Source organism: Fistularia commersonii, chromosome 4 (genome assembly GCF_037954325.1).
Source record: "Fistularia commersonii isolate RoL2024-O1a breed Wild chromosome 4, RoL_Fcom_v1.0, whole genome shotgun sequence".
NCBI lineage: Eukaryota > Metazoa > Chordata > Actinopteri > Syngnathiformes > Fistulariidae > Fistularia > Fistularia commersonii.
Genome location: NC_141287.1, coordinates 3,934,520 through 3,956,779, shown reverse-complemented (window position 1 = coordinate 3,956,779; position 22,260 = coordinate 3,934,520). Strand labels below are relative to the sequence as shown.

Genomic DNA, 22,260 nt, shown 5'->3' with positions numbered 1-22,260 from the left:
GATGATTGATTTTCTTCCCCCACCTGGTAATGAAAATGGAGGAGGATGTTCATTAGGTGTTGATTTTGGGTTTCGTCGCTTCATCCGATACGTCATATCATCCATCACCCTGAAGGTTGGGAGAATTCTCCCGGAATCCGAGCCGGTGCGGCTCCGCTTGGAAACAAGCCTGTTTGAAGTTATTCACGCCTTCATCGAGCAAACCCTCCAGAGCGGCGGCGGCTTCCGTGGTGAAAGCTGTCAGCCGCAAACAGGGTGTGATGTTACAGCAGGTCCAAGATATTACTGGCGGGAAGCGATAGAGGCCTAATGATGCCTCAGCACGTGGCGGCTCAGTTTGCTTTCAATCATCTAGAAGCTCCGGCAGCCTGGAGGTGTGGAGGAGCTCTGATGGGCCGGCAGTGCTTACAGGACCACCGCTGTCACCAGGGTTTAAGAAGCTAATCTCAAATCAGCTTCCACGTTATTTATGGAGCAACTCTTGGCATTCTTGACTTCTCTTGGCATCCCAGGTCTGGTCCTCCAGCGGGCTGAACCGTTCCCCTGGAGATGTTCTGCTGCCGTGTGAAGGTTCTGCTCTGGGCCTCGTGCAGACCGGTGTTCGCTGTTATGCGGATGAGGCCGTCGGCCAAAGGTGGCTTGAAACTCTTCTAGGTGCTGCTAAGAGCTGATTATCAGCATATTTCCTGCACCGGAGCAGCGAGGCTGAGTCATCTTTATGATAATCTCTCTGTCTTTGTCCGATGTTTTATTCATGAGGAGACAGAGCTGGGATCCCCGCTGTGTTTCTCCATGACGGGACGCTTTCCTTTGACCTTCACGTTAAAGGGGCCACCGGAGCCATTTTTCATCTCAGAAACAATGTGAAGATCAGACCCGCTTTACATCGCAGGATGCAGAGATGTTAATCCACTCGTCGGAGGCGTCGCCTTACATTGCATTAACGTGCTTTAGTTAGCGCTGCAGTCAATGAAGTTATGTGAAAGAGTAGTGGAAACTAGACGAAGAGCAGAAGTTAGCGTTTGTGAACATTAGTATGGCTTCATGCCCAGGAAGTACTGCAGATGCAGTATTTGCATTGAGAACGCTAATAGAGAAGCACAGAGGGAGCTGCATTGTGTTTTCGTAGATGTAGAAAAAGCATATGACAGGGTTACAAGAGAGGAGCTCTTGTATGGTATGAGGAAGTCTGGAGTGGCAGAGAAGTATGTTAAACTGGTGCAGGACATGTATGCTTGCTGTGAGACACTGGTACGGTGTGCTGTAGGGGTAACCGAGAAGTTCAAGGTGGAGTTGGGACTCCATCAGGGATCAGCTCTGAGCCCCTTCTTGTTCGCAATGGTGATGGACAGGCTGACAGATGAGATTAGACAGGAATCTCCATGGACCATGATGTTTGCGGATGACATTGTGATCTGCAGTGAGAGCAGAGAACAGGTAGAGGAACATCTAGAAAGGTGGAGGTATGCTCTGGAAAGGAGAGGAATGAAAGTGAGTCGCAGCAAGACAGAATATATGTGTGTGAATGAGAGGAACTCGGGTGGAACGGTGAGGCTACAGGGAGTGGAGATCAAGAAGCTGGAGGATTTCAGGTACTTGAGGTCAACAGTCCAGAGCGTAGGAGAGTGTGGAAAAGAGGTGAAGAGACGGGTCAGGAGACAGGAGTACTATGAGATAGAAGACTATCGGTCAGAATAAAAGGAAAGGTGTACAAGACAGTGGTGAGACCAGCGATGATGTTTGGACTAGAAACTGTTCCAATGATCAAAAGACAGCAGGCAGAACTAGAGGTTGCAGAGATGAAGATGTTGAGGTTCTCTTTGGGAGTGACCAGGATGGAGAGGATCAGGAATGAGTCTATCAGAGGAACAACACATGTTAGATGTTTTGGAGAGAAGGTCAGAGAAGCCAGACTGAGATGGTTGGGTCATGGACAGAGGAGGGATAGAGAAGATATTGGTAGACGGATGCTGGAATTGGAGCTGCCAGGCAAGAGGTCTGGAGGAAGACCAAAGAGAAGATTTATGGACGCAGTGAGAGAAGATATGAAGGTAGTTGGTGTGGGAGAGGAGGATCCAGAGAATAGGGTTAGATGGAGAAGGTTGACTCTCTGTGGCGACACCTGAAGGGAAAAGCCAAACGAAGAAGAAGAAGAAGTTAGCGCTGCGGTCTAAGATGTCCACGCTCCAAGAGATGTTCAGAACGCAGCAGCTCATGTTTGGATTGCCGCAGGTCAGCGTGAACACGTTCATCTGGGCTTTTCTCAACCTCGGGTTGAAGCTCCCCTCCGACCAAACAACCAACGGCATTGCAGCATCTCATCTGTCTGACTTGGTGATGTCACACATACCCAGACATGCACGTCGCTCACGGGTTCTGGTCTTCTGCAACCATAGAGTCTGGAAACCGACCGAGGCGAGAAGCCTTTCCTTCTGCCGGCCTGCCGGCGGAGCAGAGAGTGTGAGGTCAGGCCAGCATCCACCGAAGGGACTCTGAATGAGTATCCAGAGAGAAGGCGGCGCTCGGCGGGAGGCGGACCTCCAAACGCTTCGCCGACAGTGGACGAGTAAACAAATAGGGTTTTATTTGTTCTTTTCTATCTTCATTTCAGTGGCAGAGCAGAGTTTGGCTTCACCTCGCTGCCATCTTGACACTTGGGAATCCACTGAACCGCGTGAAGCATTTTTGCTGCCGACTGTTAATGAGAAGGCGAATGGCTGGTCGCTGGCTGTGTGGGTGTTTTTGTCTGAAAGAAATCTTTTGTCTGTTTAAGGAAAGCAAAAGAAATAGAATTGAGCCTGTTGCCATGGTTATAGTCCACTTCAAGTCAGGACGGCCCGCGGGTCCCGGTCGCCGTCAGCCTAGAGCATCTCCCGCCCCAGACCACGGCGGCCGCCGAGGCCTCCGATCGGCCTTCCGGCGTTCTGCGCCTTGCTGTCTTACGTTTCCGCCTCCCCACTCCGGCGCCGGACGACTTGTTCCCGCTTGTACGTCGCAGACTCCATTATCCCACTTCACAAATGGGACGGAGAAGGTGAGGCGACATAGAGTAATGGCTCGGCTACGGCCCGGTAGCAGCTACAGAAAGGCGGCGAAATGACGTCTGCGAGTCTCCATCAATCACAATTAATGACGGCTTGTCATGCCAGGATGTTGTTTCCATCAGTAGAATGCACAGCGCCTGGCGGTGTTATTATCGTACCTCGACAGCATTCGTCCCGACGTAATGAGGAAATCCATCCCAAGCAGGTGTCATCGCGGCACTCGCCATACTGTCGCGTGTCTCGCGGTTTGTTCTGCTCAACACCTTCAACGCTTCTTCATTTAATGGCCTTCAACGTCTGAATAAGGCGGGAAACAAAAGTCCGTGTGGAATTTTGGCGGCTCACACACTGTCATGGTTCACGTCCGCTCGTGGCATCGGTTCTATCAAATCTTTGGTCATGAAGGACCTCACACGCAAATACGATAAAACTCCAGGCGTTAAATAGCTTATAATCGATGCTTTTTAAAGTGTAACATAGTCCAACGGGTCCTTGAGTAGGAGGAATGAATAAATCAAAAAGCAGCGACACCACAAGTCTGGCAAGAGCAGTGCAGTTTGCAGGACGTGCTTTGAGAAACATTCAGCGCCTGGAAAGCCGGGAAGAAAGAAGCCCTTACATGATTCCAGGGGGTGGTTTTGTTTTTGCGCCGTGCCGATGACGTTACCCAACATTTCCCATCGTTTCTGCTCTTTACCTTGAGGCCGTCTGAGCAGACTCCTGAGCAGACTCCTGAGCAGACTCCTGAGCAGACTCCTGAACAGACTCCCGAGCAGACTCCTGAACAGACTCCCGAGCAGACTCCTGAGCAGACTCCCGAACAGACTCCTGAACAGACTCCTGAGCAGACTCCCGAGCAGACTCCTGAACAGACTCCCGAGCAGGCTCCTGAACAGACTCCCGAGCAGACTCCTGAGCAGACTCCCGAACAGACTCCTGAACAGACTCCTGAGCAGACTCCTGAACAGACTCCCGAGCAGACTCCCGAGCAGACTCCCGAGCAGACTCCCGAACAGACTCCCGAGCAGACTCCTGAGCAGACTCCTGAGCAGACTCCTGAACAGACTCCCGAGCAGACTCCTGAACAGACTCCTGAACAGACTCCTGAACAGACTCCTGAACAGACTCCCGAGCAGACTCCTGAACAGACTCCTGAACAGACTCCCGAGCAGACTCCTGAACAGACTCCTGAACAGACTCCTGAACAGACTCCTGAACAGACTCCTGAACGGACTCCTAGGCTCGCTGATAAAATCCTAGCCGGCGGACGGCAGACAGTTCTCGGGGCTCTCAGGGAACATCACGTGTCCAAGTACTTGAAGAATTCTCCGCTTTGTCCACCTTGACTTCTATCGGATACGGCGGCACGGTGACCTCCTCGGTTTGGGAGGTTTTCCCTTTCGGAGGCCGCCGGTGCAACAATGGGATGGCGCCCATTGAGCGGGCAGAAGGACGACCATGTATTGAGGCCACGGACCTTCACGCTGCCGCTGCCTCACACACACACACACACACACACACACACACATGTGGGAGGCCCTCTCGGCTGACCTCGCGCGCTGAAGCCTCCGAAAACAGCTGAAAAAGCAGGCGTGGACGTACCGCAGGTCGCTCAGGGAGAGGATCCGCTCCAGAAGAACCCCAGCTTGTCGCTTCCCGCTCGTCTGAAAGTGATGCAAGAGACGCATCCCGCGTCGGCAAATGTTCAAATGACTCACAACGAAGCTGTCGCAGTTTGGCTTGACACACACTCCATGTGTGTCCTCGGCGAAGCCAATAGCGCGGCTCGTTGGTATTTATTGGAGATATAGGTGCGGCAGTTTCAAGCCGATGCTAAAGATGATCCGAGTGTTTGATTTGTGCGCCGACGCGAGCGAGGGACGGATTAAACGGCCCTTTGTCTCGGATTGGTGTTCAATAAATACCCTTTTTGTTCCTGACGTCGCGCGTGATGATACGCTCGCCGGCGGGCGCCAGAATGAAAGCCGGCCACCTGGTTCCAGGGCACTGACTGACGGAGCGCCGCCAGAACGGCGTTTCAATCCGCGAGAGCCGTTATTCCGCCTGTTTGTTCTGCAGCTGATTGTAAAAAGGTAATGAAGACGCCGTCCGTGACACGAGGTCACTCCGCTCGGCTCCCGCGGCGCCGTAATAATTGGATTTCCTGAGAGATAGGTAAGGCCTTCCTTCTGGAAGGTTGGCGATCTATCAACTTTGACTCACGACGAGGAGCCGCGGCGGAAATTGAATATGATGTGCGACGAGTGAGCGGCGGCGGCCGGTCAGCGCCCGCAGGAATCTGATTAACATGGAGGCCAAAGCCAATCGGGGCCGGCGAGGCCCGGGGTCGCCGTGGAGACGGAGTCCCGTAGGCTGCCGTTCACACTCGCCGGGATCTGATTTGATTTCCCAAGCGATGTCACCGGACCCCGAGACGCGAATGGCTCGGGGGAAGGTTTCTGGGGCGGCCGCTCGTGTGCTTCGATGATCGATCGGGATAAAGTGCCTCTGTAACGGAACGGCGAGATGATACGTCGCGTCTCGGTCGATGGTGTTTAATCCCGAGGAACCCGATGAGACTCTTTAATGATCTGGACCGGAACGGTCCCGCAGATACCATATTTGCCCGAGAAGTTCCAAATACACACCCGTCGCAACGCGCCGCTTCAGGTCTTCAAAAAGCTGTTGCAATCAGCTTTTGCCATGTTGGATTTGCTGGCTGTTCGGCGAGGTCTTCCAGGACGGAGAAAGCGTGGTTTCAAAAGCTGCACCCGGCAGAAGGCCGGTGGACAGAAGATCCTCGGTCGCCTCGGTGGCTCCGGATCTGCCGTTTCCAGTCCCGATGGTGGAGAGCAGAGCCGTCCGAGGGTCGGCCCCTGAGGGAGGCCCTCGGTCCTCCTCGGTCCTACTTGTCGAACTCTTCTCGTCGTGCAAGAGGCGAGAGTTGATCAGCTCTCGTATTTGTAAAGCGATTCAAGTCCGCTTGCCACGACGAGAAGATCGTGACAAGACTCCGGCAGAGGGTTCTTCACCCGGAGCTCCGGCTGGGTGGGAAGAACATGGATCCCAGGTGGGAACCTGTGGAGTCCTTGGCTGAACCTCCGTGTCTCCTGCCGACGAGGCACCTGATGGCTGGTGTACGAGCAGCTGCTTGACAGGTTAACAAGCCTCTTTAAAAACACACACCACATCCTTATGTTCACAGCAGTCAAACATCTGGGCTGATTTTGCTCCCACACACACACGCACACACACACGCACACACACAGAAACCCAGCCAGTCGGGCCAGCAGCTCAATAACAAAGGCAGACCGTGACGACAGATCGGGATGCGTGATGTGTGTGGACGCCGTGTGATCCAGATGTTCTCCTCCCAGCTCCGAGTCGGCCCACCAAAAAACATTCGTCAAATGAAAACTCGCCGGAAATGTTTGGAGCGCAGGAACGAGCCTTCTCCGCTTGACTTTCCTCTCCATGATAATTCTGTTTTTTTCTGTAAGTGCTATTATTTCCAGGTGGTCTGAGGAGAGAGCGGCTCCGCAATCCCCAAGAACATTTGCTTTTTGTCCGCCGGCATTGCAGGCAGCAGGCTGTGGTGGGCGGACGAAGAGTCGGCCCGGCTCGGAACCGTGACCAAGAGAGACGGCCGCAACCTGGTGGTTCTGAGGAACAAAACGGGCGGTGTGGTCCACATGAAGGTGTACGACCGGGAGGGCCAGAAAGGCAAGCGCCTTCTCCGCATCCTCGCAGGCGGCGCGCAGCTTCTTCTACGTTTAGGACGTCTATATTTATTTGTCGTCCAGGGAGGAACCTGTGCCAGATAAACAACGGCGGCTGCTCCCAGCTCTGCTTCCCGACCTCGGAGAACACCCGGAGCTGCTCGTGCACGCTGGGCTACAACCTGCGCAGCGACCGCATGTCTTGCGAGGGTACGTCTTCCGCTTCCGCGCCGCTCTTCGGCCTTTTCCCGAGCTGAGACGACGCTCCCGCAGATCCCGGGCGGTTTATTCCTCCCCTCTGTGTTTCGGTCTGCAGGCGTGGATTCATTCCTCATGTATTCCATCCACGAGGGGATCCGCGGGATCTCTCTGGATCCGGACGACAACGCCGAGGCTCTCATGCCCATCGCGGGAACGCTGTTCGCCGTGGGAGTGGACTTCCACGCCGGTGAGCGCCGCCCGAGGCCCGACTGCTCGCGGCGCGTCCAAATTCAATTACTTTATGACCTTTCGCTAGTTAGCGTCTGGCCGTCACCCGGGGTGTTAGCTCGGCGACCGGCCGTTATTAGACACGGTCGTCTTCTCAGGGCGTCCAGGCCTCACGGGCGTGCACGGCGCCGGCGTCATCCGTTGGCTCGTTGAAGACGAACGGACGGCGCGCTACGCGTTCTCCATGATGGTCGGTTTCCGTCATTTTTTGTCAAGTGTGCTTTGGATCCGATCCCGGCAGCCGCTGAAATGTTACGTTTTTTATTTCGGTTTTATCCTCATTGTCAAAGAAGCCTTTATAGCCTTTGTTTGCCAAAGTACAAACCCTCCTACTCGACTTTAAAACAAGGGTGCAAAAGGAAAGGACCTGCCAGGTGGGAAGCTTTTTAATAATGGTCTCCAGGCTTATGGAGTGCAGCACAGATGAAAGGTAATGACTTGACATTACAGGAAAAACCTGACTATGAATAACACCGAGCTGTTTTCTCACAAGCCTCGGAAACAGTCCTAATACAAAGCAATTCCCAAGACGTATCAAATGGAGGTGCTGCAAAGTGCGTTGCCAGAGAGGAAGCCGGCAGTGCGCGTCGTTGTTTGTTGCGTTCCCGCCTGCCTCTACATAATGTATATGATAAAAATGAGAGATGTGTTGTGCAGACAAATGGCATGAATATAATAGATTCTGGGAGCGCTCCATATATGTAATGGCTTTGCAAGGGTTTGTCAAAACAGCGGGTAACTAAAGGATATGAGCTGAGCCTCCACACAAAATGATTGATGATGCGGTGATTCACGCCGCTCTGTCGAGGAAAGTCACGCCGCCGCCGCCGCCGCCGCGCCTTTTCCCGATTCTCGAATGCTGTGCGAGGATTAGTGCGATCGGCTGGGGGTCGAAACCTTAAAGCGAGTCTAAACACGACTGGAAATAAACCGTTTGAGGAGCAGGTCAGTGAAATGATGATCCAATGAGCTCATCAAGAAAATGGCAGTTTGATAAAAGCCTGATAATCCCAACCTGTTAGATGCATAACAATACATTTACATGCATATATATATATATATATATATAAGATAACAACTTTATTCATCCCGAAGGAAATTGCCAGAGTTTTAAGCAAAAACATAACAATTATAGATGATAGTTGGAAGGAGGGAGAATAAGAAATACAATAAAATATAAAGTGTCAAGGTTACGGCTATCAAGTGTTTTAAGGTCTTAACAAGTACAAACACTTAACATTTGAATGTATATATACATAAATAAATGTATATATATATATATATTACAAAGACAAAAATGTCATACATTCCAGATTCATTACAAATCCACTGAAATATTGCAAGCCTTTTTATTATTTTAATATTGCTGATTATGGCTTACATCTTAAGGAAACTCAAAAATCCTATCTCAAAATATTAGAATATTATGAAAAAGTCATTTTTTTTAATTGCATTACAGAAGATACAGAACGTTATCAGAATATTCTAATTATCAGGAGACAGTCCTGTTTCTATATGCATTCATTTATACATGAATTTGTATAAGGTTATATATTCATGTATATAGACATGCTTATATACATGCATGTACACGTGCACATGCACACCCGTGCATAGATGCATGACTGTATATATGCACGTGTGCCTGCTGAGTGCCCCGGTACCAAAGTTGAGATGCTATTTTTGAAAGCCAATCACCCGAATTGACAACCTCCCTGAAACGGAAATGCATTAGCAAGTTATTCTGAACTGCCGGGCTCTTCGGGAGCTGCGAACGCGGCTATTTAACTCTTTCTTTTCATAATGCAAATTTGGTCGCTATGGCGACCATCACAGACTCAGGGGAGCGGGCGATTACTCGGAAACGAACGTCAACTACGCACACCCGGGTTATTTTGAAGAACGCATTTGGTTGTTTTCTTTATCTTTTTTTCACAATTCCGTATTGATGTCGGCACGTCGACGCGAAGGCGACAACGCTGTGTTTGGAGGAGGTCTCGTGGGTTTGCTTGTGACCTCCTGACGCCGAGGTCTGAGCCAGGAAGTGCATAAAGTGCGAGCACAGCGGTGCAAATAAATCCCAAATACGTATGTAACTTTACTGCTTCTTTTAGCGGAATCAGCCAAACTGGCAGAAATTCAGAGGCGAGGCTTTGGGTTGTTTCAGCACACCGTTACAAAGGCTGATATAAGAGAGTTATAAAAGCAGAGTCCATAACAGCTTTACCAACACCATGGTTTGCATAAAGCAATTTACTGCCCTGTATACTTTGGCTGACAACTGCCTTTCCTCCTCAAACATTGTGTGTCAACAAAGCGCGGTGGCTGTTGTGCGCGCCTCTTTCCGCCAGCCTGCCTTGTTGTCCCACGTCGCGGTCGGTGAAATGGGCCGTGCTGCAGTAAAACCCGGTTTGATCGGCGGCGGCGGCGGCGGCCTTGTTCATCACCCCGTTTGCGCTTGTCATGGACTGGATTTGGCAGGAAATGACACGGTGTACTGGACGGACATGGGCCTGAACAGGATCTCCAGAGCCAAACGCGACCAGACCTGGAGGGAAGACATCATCACCACCGGCATCAGCCGGGTGGAGGGCATCGCCGTGGACTGGATAGCCGGTCAGTGCGCCGACTCCTCGCCGCTCCATCCCGTGAAACGGCGATTAGCACGACGGTGGACGGCGGAAGCCTCAGCCCGCTCCCTCATCGCATCCCGTGTTTTCCCGTGTTTTCCCGAGCGTCGGCGCCAACGACGAACCCGGTTGAAGCTTGTTCTGTGTCGCCGTCCTTATTTTATCTCCACGCAGGGAACCTCTACTGGACGGACCACGGCTTCAATCTCATCGAAATCTCCCGTCTGAGCGGCGCCTTTCGCTCCGTGGTCATATCCGAGGGGCTGGATCAGCCCCGCGGCATCGCCGTGCACCCCCACAAAGGGTAAGCGGTTTCCCTTTGCATGCGCGGCCCTACATAATCCCCGGCTCCCTCGCCGTGGCCGCCGTGTCGGGTCCGAACCCAGAAAGTAGTTGTTCAGCCGCCGGCTCGGACACACACTCCACAGTCAACGGGAGCGCTCGGGTGGCGTAAATCAGCTAACGACTCAGATACCGGGCTCATCGGAGCAGCTCCGCTACATGACCGTTGCCCTCAATCGGCATCTGTTTGAGGAAATCCAATAAAAACCGAGCATTCTAACGGGGGCTTGAGGGCACGGCGAGCACCGGCACGGATTTGAAGGCGGGGTTGGAGGAGCTCCGCCAGAAGCCGCCCGTGGAAAACACGTCTTCTCGCGTGATAGTGGACCGTCACGGCAGGCGATCGCAGATCGCATGCGGCGTCTTCGGCGGAGGCCGCGGAAGATACCGGGAGATAAACATGAAATCCTCCGAGAGATTCCTCCCACGTTGAAGGAACGCAGAAGAAGCAATGCTTCCAGATGTTTACTGCCTTCGCCAAACTCTCCGGTGCCACTGCGAGACGTTGCATGTCTATTTTAAGATGTTTTCAGTGAGTGGGAGGCTCATTAGGTCCAAAATGTTCCTCAGACATCAGCTTTCATTACGCCTGTTCAACAGCTGAGTTGTGCTTTGTGTGTAAAGCAGCCTTCACCTGATCTGCTGCCAGCACCGACCAATCCGCGTGTGTGTGTGTGTGTGTGTGTGTTACACGCCGGCCAGGTACCTCTTCTGGACCGAGTGGGGCCAGAACCCGTGCATCGGCCGCTCCCGCCTGGATGGTTCAGACCAGGTCACCTTGGTCAGCTCCGGCATCATGTGGCCCAACGGGATCTCCATCGACTACGAGGTGCCGCTCGCCGCGTTCCTCGTCGGCGCCTCCGATACGACTTCCCGTGGCGCCCGAGGGTCACGTGCCGTTTGAAATGTCTTCCAGGAAAACACACTATACTGGTGCGACGCTCGCACCGATAAGATCGAGAGGATCGACCTGGAGACAGGCGAGAGCCGGGAGATTATCCTGTCGGCGGCCAACGTGGACCTGTTCTCGGTGGCGGTGTTCGGACCTTACATCTATTGGTCTGACAGGTAATTCGTTATTTCCCCGGGAGCGTGTGATACTGGCGTGATCTGACCCTCCCTGGAAAGGTCTCCTGTGAGAGTATGAGGAACAAGGGCGTCCGCGGCCCCCGTCTACCCTTTCGGGCTATTTCGTTCCGACTATCAGCCGCCCGTGCTAATATTTACCCGGGGGGGCGGATATGCGGTGTGGATTCAAAGAGATATGCATCTGAAGGGCAGTGGCGGCGCAGCCTGGCGACTCTGGCCACACTTTTTGACACGAGTTACCGCTTCGCTGCGATTAGCCTGGCGCCGAGGAGGACAAATCATCTTTTCCTCTTCCTTCATCCTCTCCTGGACCAGCTCCCGGCCTCACCAGATGCCCTCTGACCTCCGGCGAGGTGGCAAACGCCACGCCTTCAAAGGAAGGAGGAGCAGAATGTTTCTCTTCTGCTTGAGGATTTTGTTTTATCACTTTGAACCCAGCGGGTCACGGATCCACTGTGGGCCCGCATGAAGCCGGCACCTCCTTCCTCCACATCCATGCCTTCGTACATCACGTGAAACTTCCACGGACCGGACACGTAAGACCTGAAGATCGGCAGTTTTTTGATGAGTCGAAAGACATTTAAAACTCACATGTGTGGCGTGACTTTGTCCGGCCGGCCGTTCACCTCCATCCGACCCCGCTGGCCTGCACGTCAGGGTCGAGGAGCGTCTGGACGAGGCGCTGCAGAGCGGCGGAGGAGCTCCAGGGTCCGGCGGAGGGCCGAGGCGCCGGAGACTCAGCCCCGGTTTATCGGCTTTATTTAAGCCCGAGCTGATCCTTTATAAGAAGACCCCGATCTGACAAACGCGGTCCTGCGGAAGGCTCCGGATAATTCCATTACAAACGGCGTCATCAGCAAAAACGGGGTTTTGAAAAGTGTCACCCTGTCAAATGTGAGGGTCTTTCAGTTGCCGTGACGACACGAACGCCGGCAGGTTTGTCTTTCCTCCTGACCAACGGCGACGTGTTTGGTTTGAACCTGGGCTGATCTGGAACGCCGGTTTGTTATCGGTCGGTCTGCGCACCTGCCTGTTTGTTCATTTATTTACTTATCCGTCCACGCGCTCGTTTATTTATTCATTCATTGATCTTCGGTCTCGTTTGGATTCATTCGTTTATTTATTTATCTGTCGAGCGTTCGTTCCTGTATTAAGGCATTTGTCCGTTTGCTCATTTATGTATTTATTCATTGTTTTATTTACTTATTCAATTATTCTACGTAATTATCTCATAATTTAGATATGGATTTATTTTAATCTAATTCATGAGCATTTTTTTTACATGCCTTTGGTGTGTGTTTGTTGAAAATACCTCCAAACGGTGCTGTCGGTGATCTGGGTTCACTGGAGCCGAACCTCTGAACGAAAGCACAAAAGAGGAGAGAATCCAGCGATGCTCTTTATGAAGACGTCCGTTCTTTGCGTGGAAATGCGCTGAGAATCAGACGAACACACCCCGAACACGCCCGAGTCCGACGGGTCCGCGATTTTACCGCTCGCCGCCGTTCCAGAGCCGGGTTTTCTTCCTATTCTATTTTGTTTTTGTGCTCTTTCTGCGGCGCTGAGCTGCCAAACCCTGCGCGTGTTATCACAGCGATGAAGATGTTCTCTTCATTTGCCCATTTGTTTCGTCTGTTTGCTCGCGTTTTCTCAAGATGCGGCACTTTCAGCTTGCATGATCAGTGTGTGTGTGTGTGTGTGTGTGTGTGTGTGTGTGTGTGTGAGCAGAGGAGGACTAAAAACAGTCATTATTCTGCATCATGTCACTTCAGAGTGCAGCTTCCAGGCTGCCGTTTGGCGTCCGGCACTAAAAGCTGGGTGCTGTGCTGCTGTGCTGCTGTTCTGCAGGGCTTATTCCAACGGCTCCATCCGCCGCGGCCTGAAGACGGACGCCAGCGAGCCGGTGACGCTGCGGAGCGGCCTCGGGGTCAATCTGAAGGACGTGACCGTCTTCAACAGAGGCAGAGAGAAAGGTGGAGGTCTTCACGTTCACTTTTTAACGCTGAATAACAGCGTCGCTTCCAGGAGCTGCAACACGCAGGCGTGGGAGAACCTGCGTGGGTTCTATTTGGACTAAATCCCAAGCGTCTCAGGACAGCTGCGGGTCACGGCATTTGACACGGACATCCGTGACGGTTCCTTAAAGACACGCTAGATATCTGCGAGAGCTCGGAAAGTAATGGAGGTTCTGCGTCGGCGACGGAGTCCCAGTCATCCGTGTCTGAGGCCACCTTCAGTCACATATCGCTGTTTGAACAGCGTCGCGAGTAAACCTCTTTATCTGATATTCCGCTGAAGGGCGGTGTATCAGCTCTCGTGGTGTGTTTATGAGTGTGTGTGTGTGTGTGTGTGTGTGTGTGTGTGTGTCCTCAGGCACCAACCCCTGCTCCAGGAGCAACGGCGGCTGCGTGCAGCTGTGCTTCCACCTGGGCGGCGGCCGCAGGACCTGCTCCTGCGCTCACGGCCGCCTGGCCGAGGACGGCTTCGGCTGCGAGCGCTACCACGGCTATCTCCTGTACTCCGAGAGGACCGCGCTGAAGAGCGTCCACCTCTCGGACGAGACGGACCTCAACTCCCCGGTGCGGCCCTTCGAGAACCCCGCGTTCTTCAAGAACGTCATCGCGCTGGCCTTCGACTACGGCCAGAGGACCTCCGGGACCAACCGCATCTTTTTCAGCGACGTCCACTACGGGAACATCCAGGTGATCAACGACGACTGGACAGGAAGGGCCGTCATCGCAGAAAGTGAGTGTTCTTCTGCTCGCGTTCTGGCACGTTCTTGTCCTCCGCCGCGTCTCGGGGGAATGGTGCGTTTCGGGACGGTTTGTGATTGGGATTTCATGGCCTCCTCCGTGATTGGACAAAGTCACGAACCTTTCCGTGTAGACGACGTTGAACAAACGATGATTCCGTCACGCTCGGCGGGCGCGGCGTGGAAAGTCAGCTCCACCTGTTTGGAAGCCGTGGCTAGAGGGATCTCTCGGGTTCAGACGCTCTGCTTCTGCAGGACCAAGAACACACCTGAGTTACCGGTGGAGCGAAAGCTCGCGCGCTCAGCGAATTCATCAGCAAACATTCACACCCGGCGGCCTCACAGTCGCCGATCTCAGATCCAGCTGCTGACCTTCTCAGCCCAATTTGAAGGAAGACTTTGGATTGATGCCTTCGAAGAAATACTTTGGAAGCTTCCCACTCTGAACAGAAGGGCCGTCCAGCCCGTCCATCCCAAGAGATAGACTCGTGGAGATATCTATCCATACATTTTGGATGACCGTGCAGAAGGTCCTCCCTCGGGACGGCGGCTCCGCCCATCCGCTGAGAAATAACCTGCCGGTCGCTTTGGTCGACCCGCTTCTCATCGGAGACGCCGAAACACTTCGTCAGTTACGGCGCTCGTACCTTCTGGTCCGAGGGCCTTGAGAGATGGAGCTGTGATACAAGAACTTCTGGGCTCGCGGGAACATCTCCAGCCCGCGTTTTATCTGTAAGTGCGGCGGCAGAGCCGGCGGATCGTTTCTCCACGATTGATTTCTCCTTTTTCTGTTCTGGTCCTGAGGGAGGAGAAAACGGGTCAGAATACCGTAATAAGATGATGATGTATCTGATGAGACAAAGACCAGGAGGAGCAGGAGCTGTTTCCCTGCGGGCTCTCGCTGTGTATAAATATATATACGTAGACACATTCATACATATGTAAAAGCAAAATCCTCTCCAACTCGTGCCTGCATCCTGTCATTGAGGAAAGGTGAAGATGTTAATCATCCATATTTCTCTAATTAAACTGTGTGTCCCCCATTAATTAATCTCTCGCCCTGCCAACACTATGTGGGGAACTCGGAGCCGCCAGATGGCTTTTATTGCAAACTATTAATTAGTGTTGGTCCGACTCAGGTACAGCTTCTGCTTCGCGGCTTTCCGGATAAACCGATGTCTCCCGTTGTCGCGGTCCTGCCGCCGGAGCGCCGAGCCGGCCGGGAAGACGGACCGGATCTCCAGCGCTCTGGGAGGACAGGGTTTGAAAATAACCGGCGGGTCGCAGAAGCTCTAAGTTTGTCCCGGCACACTTTGGCAGAGAGGCTGGTTTCGGCCCCATTACTGCTTCAGGTATCTCCTCATTCATGATGGTCCTCACCGGCTTCGACTTTCTTGGGACGTCCCGAAGCTCTCGGAAAAGTAGCGAAGGAGCGTCCGGGTGTCGGAAAGTTGACGCCGGTGCCGCAGAAGGTCTCTCTCCGCTCGGGCCGGAGGTGAGAAGATCACGCTCCGGGCGAGCGGCGCCCGCCGGGAGGTGTAACCGTCCTATAATCCGACTGGATGGCAATGGCGTGCACGTGTGTGTCACACACTCCATGAACGGAGCTCTTGAACGGGGCTGAAGGACAGGTTTGACAAAAGGTTCGGGGATTTTGCTCGTCCTACTTTGAGCTGAATATTGGCTCCTCGACGCAGCGTCGCATCATATTTCACTTATTTACGGTGAAATAAACCTTCTTGTGTGGCCGGCGGGTCGTTCTCTTCAGCCACGCTGCCAATTTTGTCAGTGTTTTTGTGAGATTGTTTTGGGTAATTTATTCTTTCAATTTCAAGATCTTTGGTGGCTAATTTTAATGTTCATTTCTACTTTTTAGTTTTCCAATTAATTCAGTTTCAATTTCTTGGTGATTGCTTTTTTTTTTTTTTTTTTTGCATTTGCTAATTATTGGTCTGTTGGAATTATTTGTCTGCTCTCTGAAGAGTCTTACAGAGCTGTGTTTTTGCACAAAGGTATGTCAGCTGCAGAAATGTGTGTCTGGTTGTAAAAGCCCCACGGGCAGCGTGTCCAGGTTTATTCCCCCACGGAGGAGTGCTCTACCGCCCGATGTTGCACCGTGTCTATTTGAGATGGGAGTTCTTTGACTTGATCTCGTTTTTCCCGTGGGTTCGTGTCCCCGTCCGAAGCTCTCCTCCCCACCAGTCACATAGTGCGACGACCTGGCTGCAAAAGTCTCTTCACTTTATGCCTTTTAGCAAATTGGTTGCTGGAAAAACAACCTCACCCTGTGCGGCGGCTGACCGTCGCCTCACCAAGTGCACTACATGGCCCAAAGTTTTGGCTCACCCGTCCAAATAATTGGAATCAAGTGTTCCGATCGCTGCCGTGGCCACAGGTTTATAAAATCAGGCACCCAGGCGTGCAGACTCTTAATTTGTACAAACATTTGTGAAGGAATGGGTTCCTCCTAGGAGCTCAGTGAACTCCAGCGTGGATCTGTGATAGGAGGCCACCTGTGTGTGAAGTTTCCTAGATATTCAACAGTCGACTGTCCGCTGGATTATAAGAACACTGACGTGTTCGGGAACAACGGCAACTCAGCCACCAAGAGGTCGGCCACGTAAACGGAGGCAGCGGGGTCGGCGGGTGCCGAGGCGCATCATGCCGAGAGGTCGCCAACCTTCTGCAGAGTCAATCGCTATAGACCTCCAAAGTTCTTGTGGCCTTCAGATTAGCTGACTCAGATGAGCTAACTCCGATGAGCTAACTCCGATGAGCCAAAGAACAGTCCACAGAGAGCTTCACAGAATGGGTTTCCATGGCCTAGCGGTTGCATCCAATCCATGCACCACCAAGTGCACTGGTGGGATGCAGTGGTGTAAAACACGCCGCCGCTGGATGCTACTTGTATGGCCTTGGGTGGATTCTGCATTATGGTGTGGGGTTGTTTTTCAGGATCTGGGCTCGGCCCCTGAGTTCCAGTGAAAGGAACTCTGAAAGCTCCAGCGTCCCAAGACATTTTGGACAATTCGGTGCTCCCCACTTTGTGGGACCAGCTTGGAACTGGCCCTTTCTTTTCCGACACAACTGTGTTGTCCATGTCTTTACGGAGCTTGATTTGTGCACCGGTTCAGCGTCTGGTGTGGATGAGCTTGACCGTCCTGCACAGAGTCCAGAACTCAACCCCAGAGGACACCTTTGGGATGAATGAGAGCCTGAGATCCAGGTCTTCTCATCCGACATGAGTTGGACACAAATGCGCACAGGGAAGAATGGTCAAAAGTGACCGTAGACACTCCTGAACCTTGTGGACCGCCTTCCCAGAAGAGTTGAAGCTGTTCTAGCTGCAAAAGGTGGACCAGCGTCATGTTGAACTCTATGGACTAGGAATGGGACTCAATGGGTCACTCAAGTTCATATATGAGTCAAGGCAGGTGAGCCACTACTCTTGGCCATATAGTGTAGCTGCCTTACCTCGCCACATCTGCCCAGGAGAGGGTCGGTATCCAGGTCTGCTGCAGGATGCAGTGCAACAAAGCGGGGCAGTGGGAGGCGGGGGTTCATCGAATAACAAGTTTCACACCTCCCGTTCACATTCGGAGAGGTATGGCTTCACCTTTCCAGAGTCTAAATCCCCAAAAGTTGTGCATTTGTCCTCAGCTAACGGCACCCCATGAGCTCAACAATCCCCCTCCACCATTTGCATAACAAGCTGCGGTAGCCTGGACCCGCCCATAAGCCTACAAGCCTGGCGGGTAAATCTGGAAACTCCCCACAGGCCGTTGGAACCAAAGAAACCTCTGGGATGAGGGCTGAATCAAGTACGGTTGCCACGACAAGACGGTTTGCCGAGAATGTCCCCTGACCTGCAGGACGGAGGACCTCCAGGTCTCTTCCTCTGGAGTCACAGCTCTGTAGTTACTTACCAACAGTGTTCGCCACATCGGGAGCCCCAGAAGTTACGGCGTCTCTTCCCGTGACTGAGAGCCTATCGATGTTCCGGCTCCGGGCCGGGATGTTCGCGGGCGCTGGATTAAGTAATTGATCGGTAGATTCTGACAAAAACCCGGGATTAGGTTGATTATCTCAAATTATCCTCCCGAGGCCCAGGCTTTTGTTTGTTTTGCATGTTTAATCTCTCCGAGTGAGGGATTAGCAGGACCTACGTCGGAATACGTTGAATCGCCGGCTTTGAACACGAGGCGGTTTATTGTGCGGGTGTCCTCACCCGGGGACGATTGGAGCGTCTTACCGAGGAGCAGCTACGAGCCCCGGGAGGGCCGACCCGGAGTTCTCGTCGCAATGCGAACGCTCATTCCGTTAAAAAGAGAAACAATGCGAACGGCCATCGGCGAGCGCAAGCCACCTCCTCCCGGCTCCGCGGAGCTTCGCCCTGATCCACAGCCATCTCCAGACGCCCTGCAGACGCCATGCCGGCCAGACGGAAGCTCAGGTCTCGATGGAGACCAGAGGAGGCTCGGGCGTCTCCATGATACAGAATTCAGATGTTTTGCTTGGTGCAAATGTAAAACCTTGACATCTGCCTGCAGGTTCAGTTCACCTGGACCTGATTTTAATTGTCTCCCCTTATGAGGATCCTCCATCACCTTCACGATCACACACACACACACACACACACACACACACACACACACACACACACACACACACACACACACCGATGGCTGCAGGCCGACGTGCACGGAGCTCAGCGGCGCTCAGACGCTGCTGTTTTCACTCATTAAAATTAGAATTGTACAAAGCGCTGGGTTTTCTCGCAGTTATTGGTAAATTGTCCACTGGATGGAGAAACCTGGGGAAACATCTCCGCCTGCTCCACGCCGCAGAGGCAGATGGTGTGATTGACGGAGAAGGACCGCATTCGGGTGTGAAATCAGAGACGGGCATTCAGAAGAGCGGAAGTGTTAAACCGATCCGCCTTGTCGTCAGCTATCTTCGGTTTCGAGCCGCAGATGAACTCCCAGCGATCTCCTCTTCTCTCCTAGACCTGGGTTCAGTGGAGGGTCTGGCCTACCACCGGGCCCGGGACACCTTGTACTGGACCAGCTCCACCTCCTCCACCATCACCCGGCAGGCCGTGGACCAGAGGCGGGCGGGGGCGGTGGGCCGGGAGGCCGTGGTGACCCTGTCGGAGGAGGATCACCCCCACGCCCTCGCTCTGGACGAGTGTCAGAAGTTAGTATCCGTCCGAAACCTCTGGTGTCTGCGCGTGTTAGCTTAGCATCACAGCAGGAGGACTCCCTCCATTCGTCGGAGGAGATGCCGCGGTCTGTTCCTCGAGCGTTGTTTTTAGATGCGTGTTCTTGGTTCTTGTCGGTGGAGGTTAGACCTTACGTGGTGTGGAGCTCCATCACCTCCACGCCATGGATCTGCTTCTTCTCTGAAGAATGAAGTCCATTATGTGACGAGGCCTCTGACAGGCGCTTTAATTCTGCGCGAAGCTCAAAGAGGAGGTGCTTCTCCTTCCGGTCCTTCTTCTATAAGAGGCAAACGGCGATCCAGGTCGTTTCATCGGAGGATTCAAACCAGACGCGCTCCGATCGGTCGCCATTCCGGACGCTCTCCGGCCGAGACTCCCCCTCTTCAGCCTTTCCATCCGAGCGCAGCGGATTCCGTGTTTGTCACAGAGCCGGGGGGAAATTACCGATGATAATAGGAATAACGATAAATAGAATCCAATATTTTTAGTGGCGTTTGAGAGCTTCCCCTTCTTCCGACGTGTCCGTATCAACAAGGAACACAAAAGAAAAGCCCCGCGGTTCACTCTGCTGACATCGGGGCTTTTCACGCTTTGGTTTTGTTCGCTAATCTGACTCCAGAGGAGAAGCTCGGGCAGAGCAGGATGGGTTAAAAATAAATAAATCAGTGGATCAACAAATAAATAATTCAGCGATTAAATGCATTGATTCTGTGTCATTTAAAATGACTGAGGGACACTCAGTCAACTGATAAATAAACCATAAGTTAATTAAATACACGAAGGCAATATAGTTTCCATATATATAACTTGATCAATAGACAAATAAATGTTTTCTATCACATGGAAAACATGCAGATAAAGGACTCTTCCATCAAGCGTGTATCGCAATGCATCTGAGAGGAACATCTTAGAGTCGCGAGGTGAGATGCGGAGCTTCTCTCTGGGAGTGAAGAGGATGGAGAGGACCAGGAAGGAGTCCGTCTAGGAGGCGGTGCATGCTAGATGTTCTGGAGATAAAGTCACACGGAGATGGTTTGGACAGAGGAGGGATGGAGGAGATCACGGTTGAAGGATGCTGAAGTTTTAAGGTCTGGAGAAAGACCTGAGAGGAGGTTCATGGATGGAAGGGAAGAGACGATGTGAGAGGAGAGGGTTGGATGCGATTGGCCGCGAAGGAGGAGAAGAAGTAGAAGAAGGAGGCCGGTATTGTCCGACCGAAGGTACAATCTGAGGCGCTGAGGTCGTCGGCTCCTTCTCAACTTGCGTCTGTGAACGTCATCCAATGTGACGGAAGTCCTTCCGAGGACGTGTCGGACATCTGTGGCGTCCCGGCGGAGGTCGCGCGGTCTTGTTTGCAGACGGCGGCGAGCTCCTGCGGTCGGAGAGGAGCCGAGACGTCGTCTTGCCGTGGTTGAAACCCTGCCCGCTCGCTCATTAGAGCCGCGGTTTGACCGAGCTCTCGCTTTTCAGCCTGATGTTTTGGACCAACTGGAACGAGCAGCGGCCCAGTATCATGAGATCCACCCTGACGGGAAAGAACATGAGGATCATCATCAGCTCTGACATCCTGACGCCTAATGGACTGACCATCGATCACAAAGCGGAGAAGCTCTACTTCTCGGACGGCAGCCTGGGGAAGATCGAGAGGTGCGATTTCGACGGATCCGGCAGATACGTGAGTATGGAGATCGGACGTTCCGCCTCCCCGTTTCCGAACGCCGCCGAGGAGTCCCGGGTTTGACCTCGGTCCGGGTCTCTCCTGTGACTCCGCGGTTTCTCCAGGTCCCAGTTCGACCACGGCCGGCTTATCTTTTTCCAAATTCCATCTTTTTGCCGCCATAGACAGCGGTTGTGTGGAAGCACATAGCTTTCTGCTCTGACTCCGTGCCTTCGACGCCTCCGGCGAGTTGAGACACTATCTCCGAACTTGGAGGCGCCAGAGGGGCCGGGAGAAAAATAACAGATAAAACCATATTTATTTGGACTTTTGCACACGGATTTATCTTCATAAACCCGGAGGGCGGCGTCCGGGTCGGTCACCTCGGACGTCCAGGACGTCCAGCCGCCGCTCCCCCTCCGACCACACCAGCTGAGCTACCATTGAATTTACCGTGAATTGAACCCCAGGCGAGTGCCGTGCAGACCGCCGGTGTGGTATTATGGGATAGCGCCGTCCCCGTGCCAACCCCGACATCCTTCCGCCGCCCTTCGTCCGAACGATTCGAAGCCAAAGCGTCTTTCACCGACGGGCGTGTTCCTTGTTTTCTCCGAGAAGGCAGTAGGTCGGACGTTCAAACTGGACATCCAGTCCGACGCAGCAACCTCATGGTCTTAAAGATAAGCTTTTACTTCCGGTGATGGACGCAGCGGCCCGGCAGCAGAGCCCGTCTCCGTCCACCGCGTTTGGTTGTCGGTTGTCCTCGTGGTGTGCGGTCCTCGCCGTCCACTCCCGCCTTCTCTCCGCTCTGATTAGAAGGTGTAAATTGAACTCAAGCGGCCGATGGCGTGCGGCGGCCCGCGGGACCCCGGCCTCCCCGTGTCATCGCAGAACATTAATCCTGGACTTTGGGAGGCAGAATCAATGCCGATATCTGAGCGGTACGATATTTTAGGCGGCGTCTCCTCTTGCCATTAAAAGTGTCCGGGGGACAATCAATTACCAGGCACAATGTGCTGATTAGGGCCGTATTGATCCTGGAGCCACGGCCGTGTGAGGGCGTCGTATCGGAGATCCTTTCATCACCAGATAGTTGGATAGTTTATAGCGACCGGCATCCGCAGACGTCCGTTCTGCACTAGAACGGTACGAATTGACGCTTGAGATGTTAGATGTCACGTTCCAAGACGTTGAAGGAGCAGGTGGACGTTCGCGTGGCGGTATCAGATTTATTACCGGCAGAATAAAAACGTCAGCAGATGTTTTGGCTGAGCGTCCGTGTTTGGATGGCGTTCAACAACCTGGCGCGGAATTCAA

At 53.0% G+C, this 22,260-nt stretch overlaps 1 protein-coding gene across 1 annotated transcript in view; it reads left to right on the top strand.

Moving 5' to 3' along the window:
• Positions 1 to 22,260, top strand: part of lrp1bb (low density lipoprotein receptor-related protein 1Bb) — a 205,622-nt gene that overhangs the window by 117,739 nt on the left and 65,623 nt on the right. The window contains exons 32-42 of the mRNA XM_086144762.1: positions 6,627 to 6,767; positions 6,848 to 6,973; positions 7,080 to 7,211; positions 9,734 to 9,868; positions 10,057 to 10,186; positions 10,927 to 11,053; positions 11,141 to 11,292; positions 13,162 to 13,286; positions 13,687 to 14,058; positions 19,072 to 19,261; positions 20,757 to 20,961. Of these exons, the coding sequence (XP_086000888.1) occupies positions 6,627 to 6,767; positions 6,848 to 6,973; positions 7,080 to 7,211; positions 9,734 to 9,868; positions 10,057 to 10,186; positions 10,927 to 11,053; positions 11,141 to 11,292; positions 13,162 to 13,286; positions 13,687 to 14,058; positions 19,072 to 19,261; positions 20,757 to 20,961 (1,835 nt within the window). The remainder of the gene's footprint in view (positions 1 to 6,626; positions 6,768 to 6,847; positions 6,974 to 7,079; positions 7,212 to 9,733; positions 9,869 to 10,056; positions 10,187 to 10,926; positions 11,054 to 11,140; positions 11,293 to 13,161; positions 13,287 to 13,686; positions 14,059 to 19,071; positions 19,262 to 20,756; positions 20,962 to 22,260) is intronic.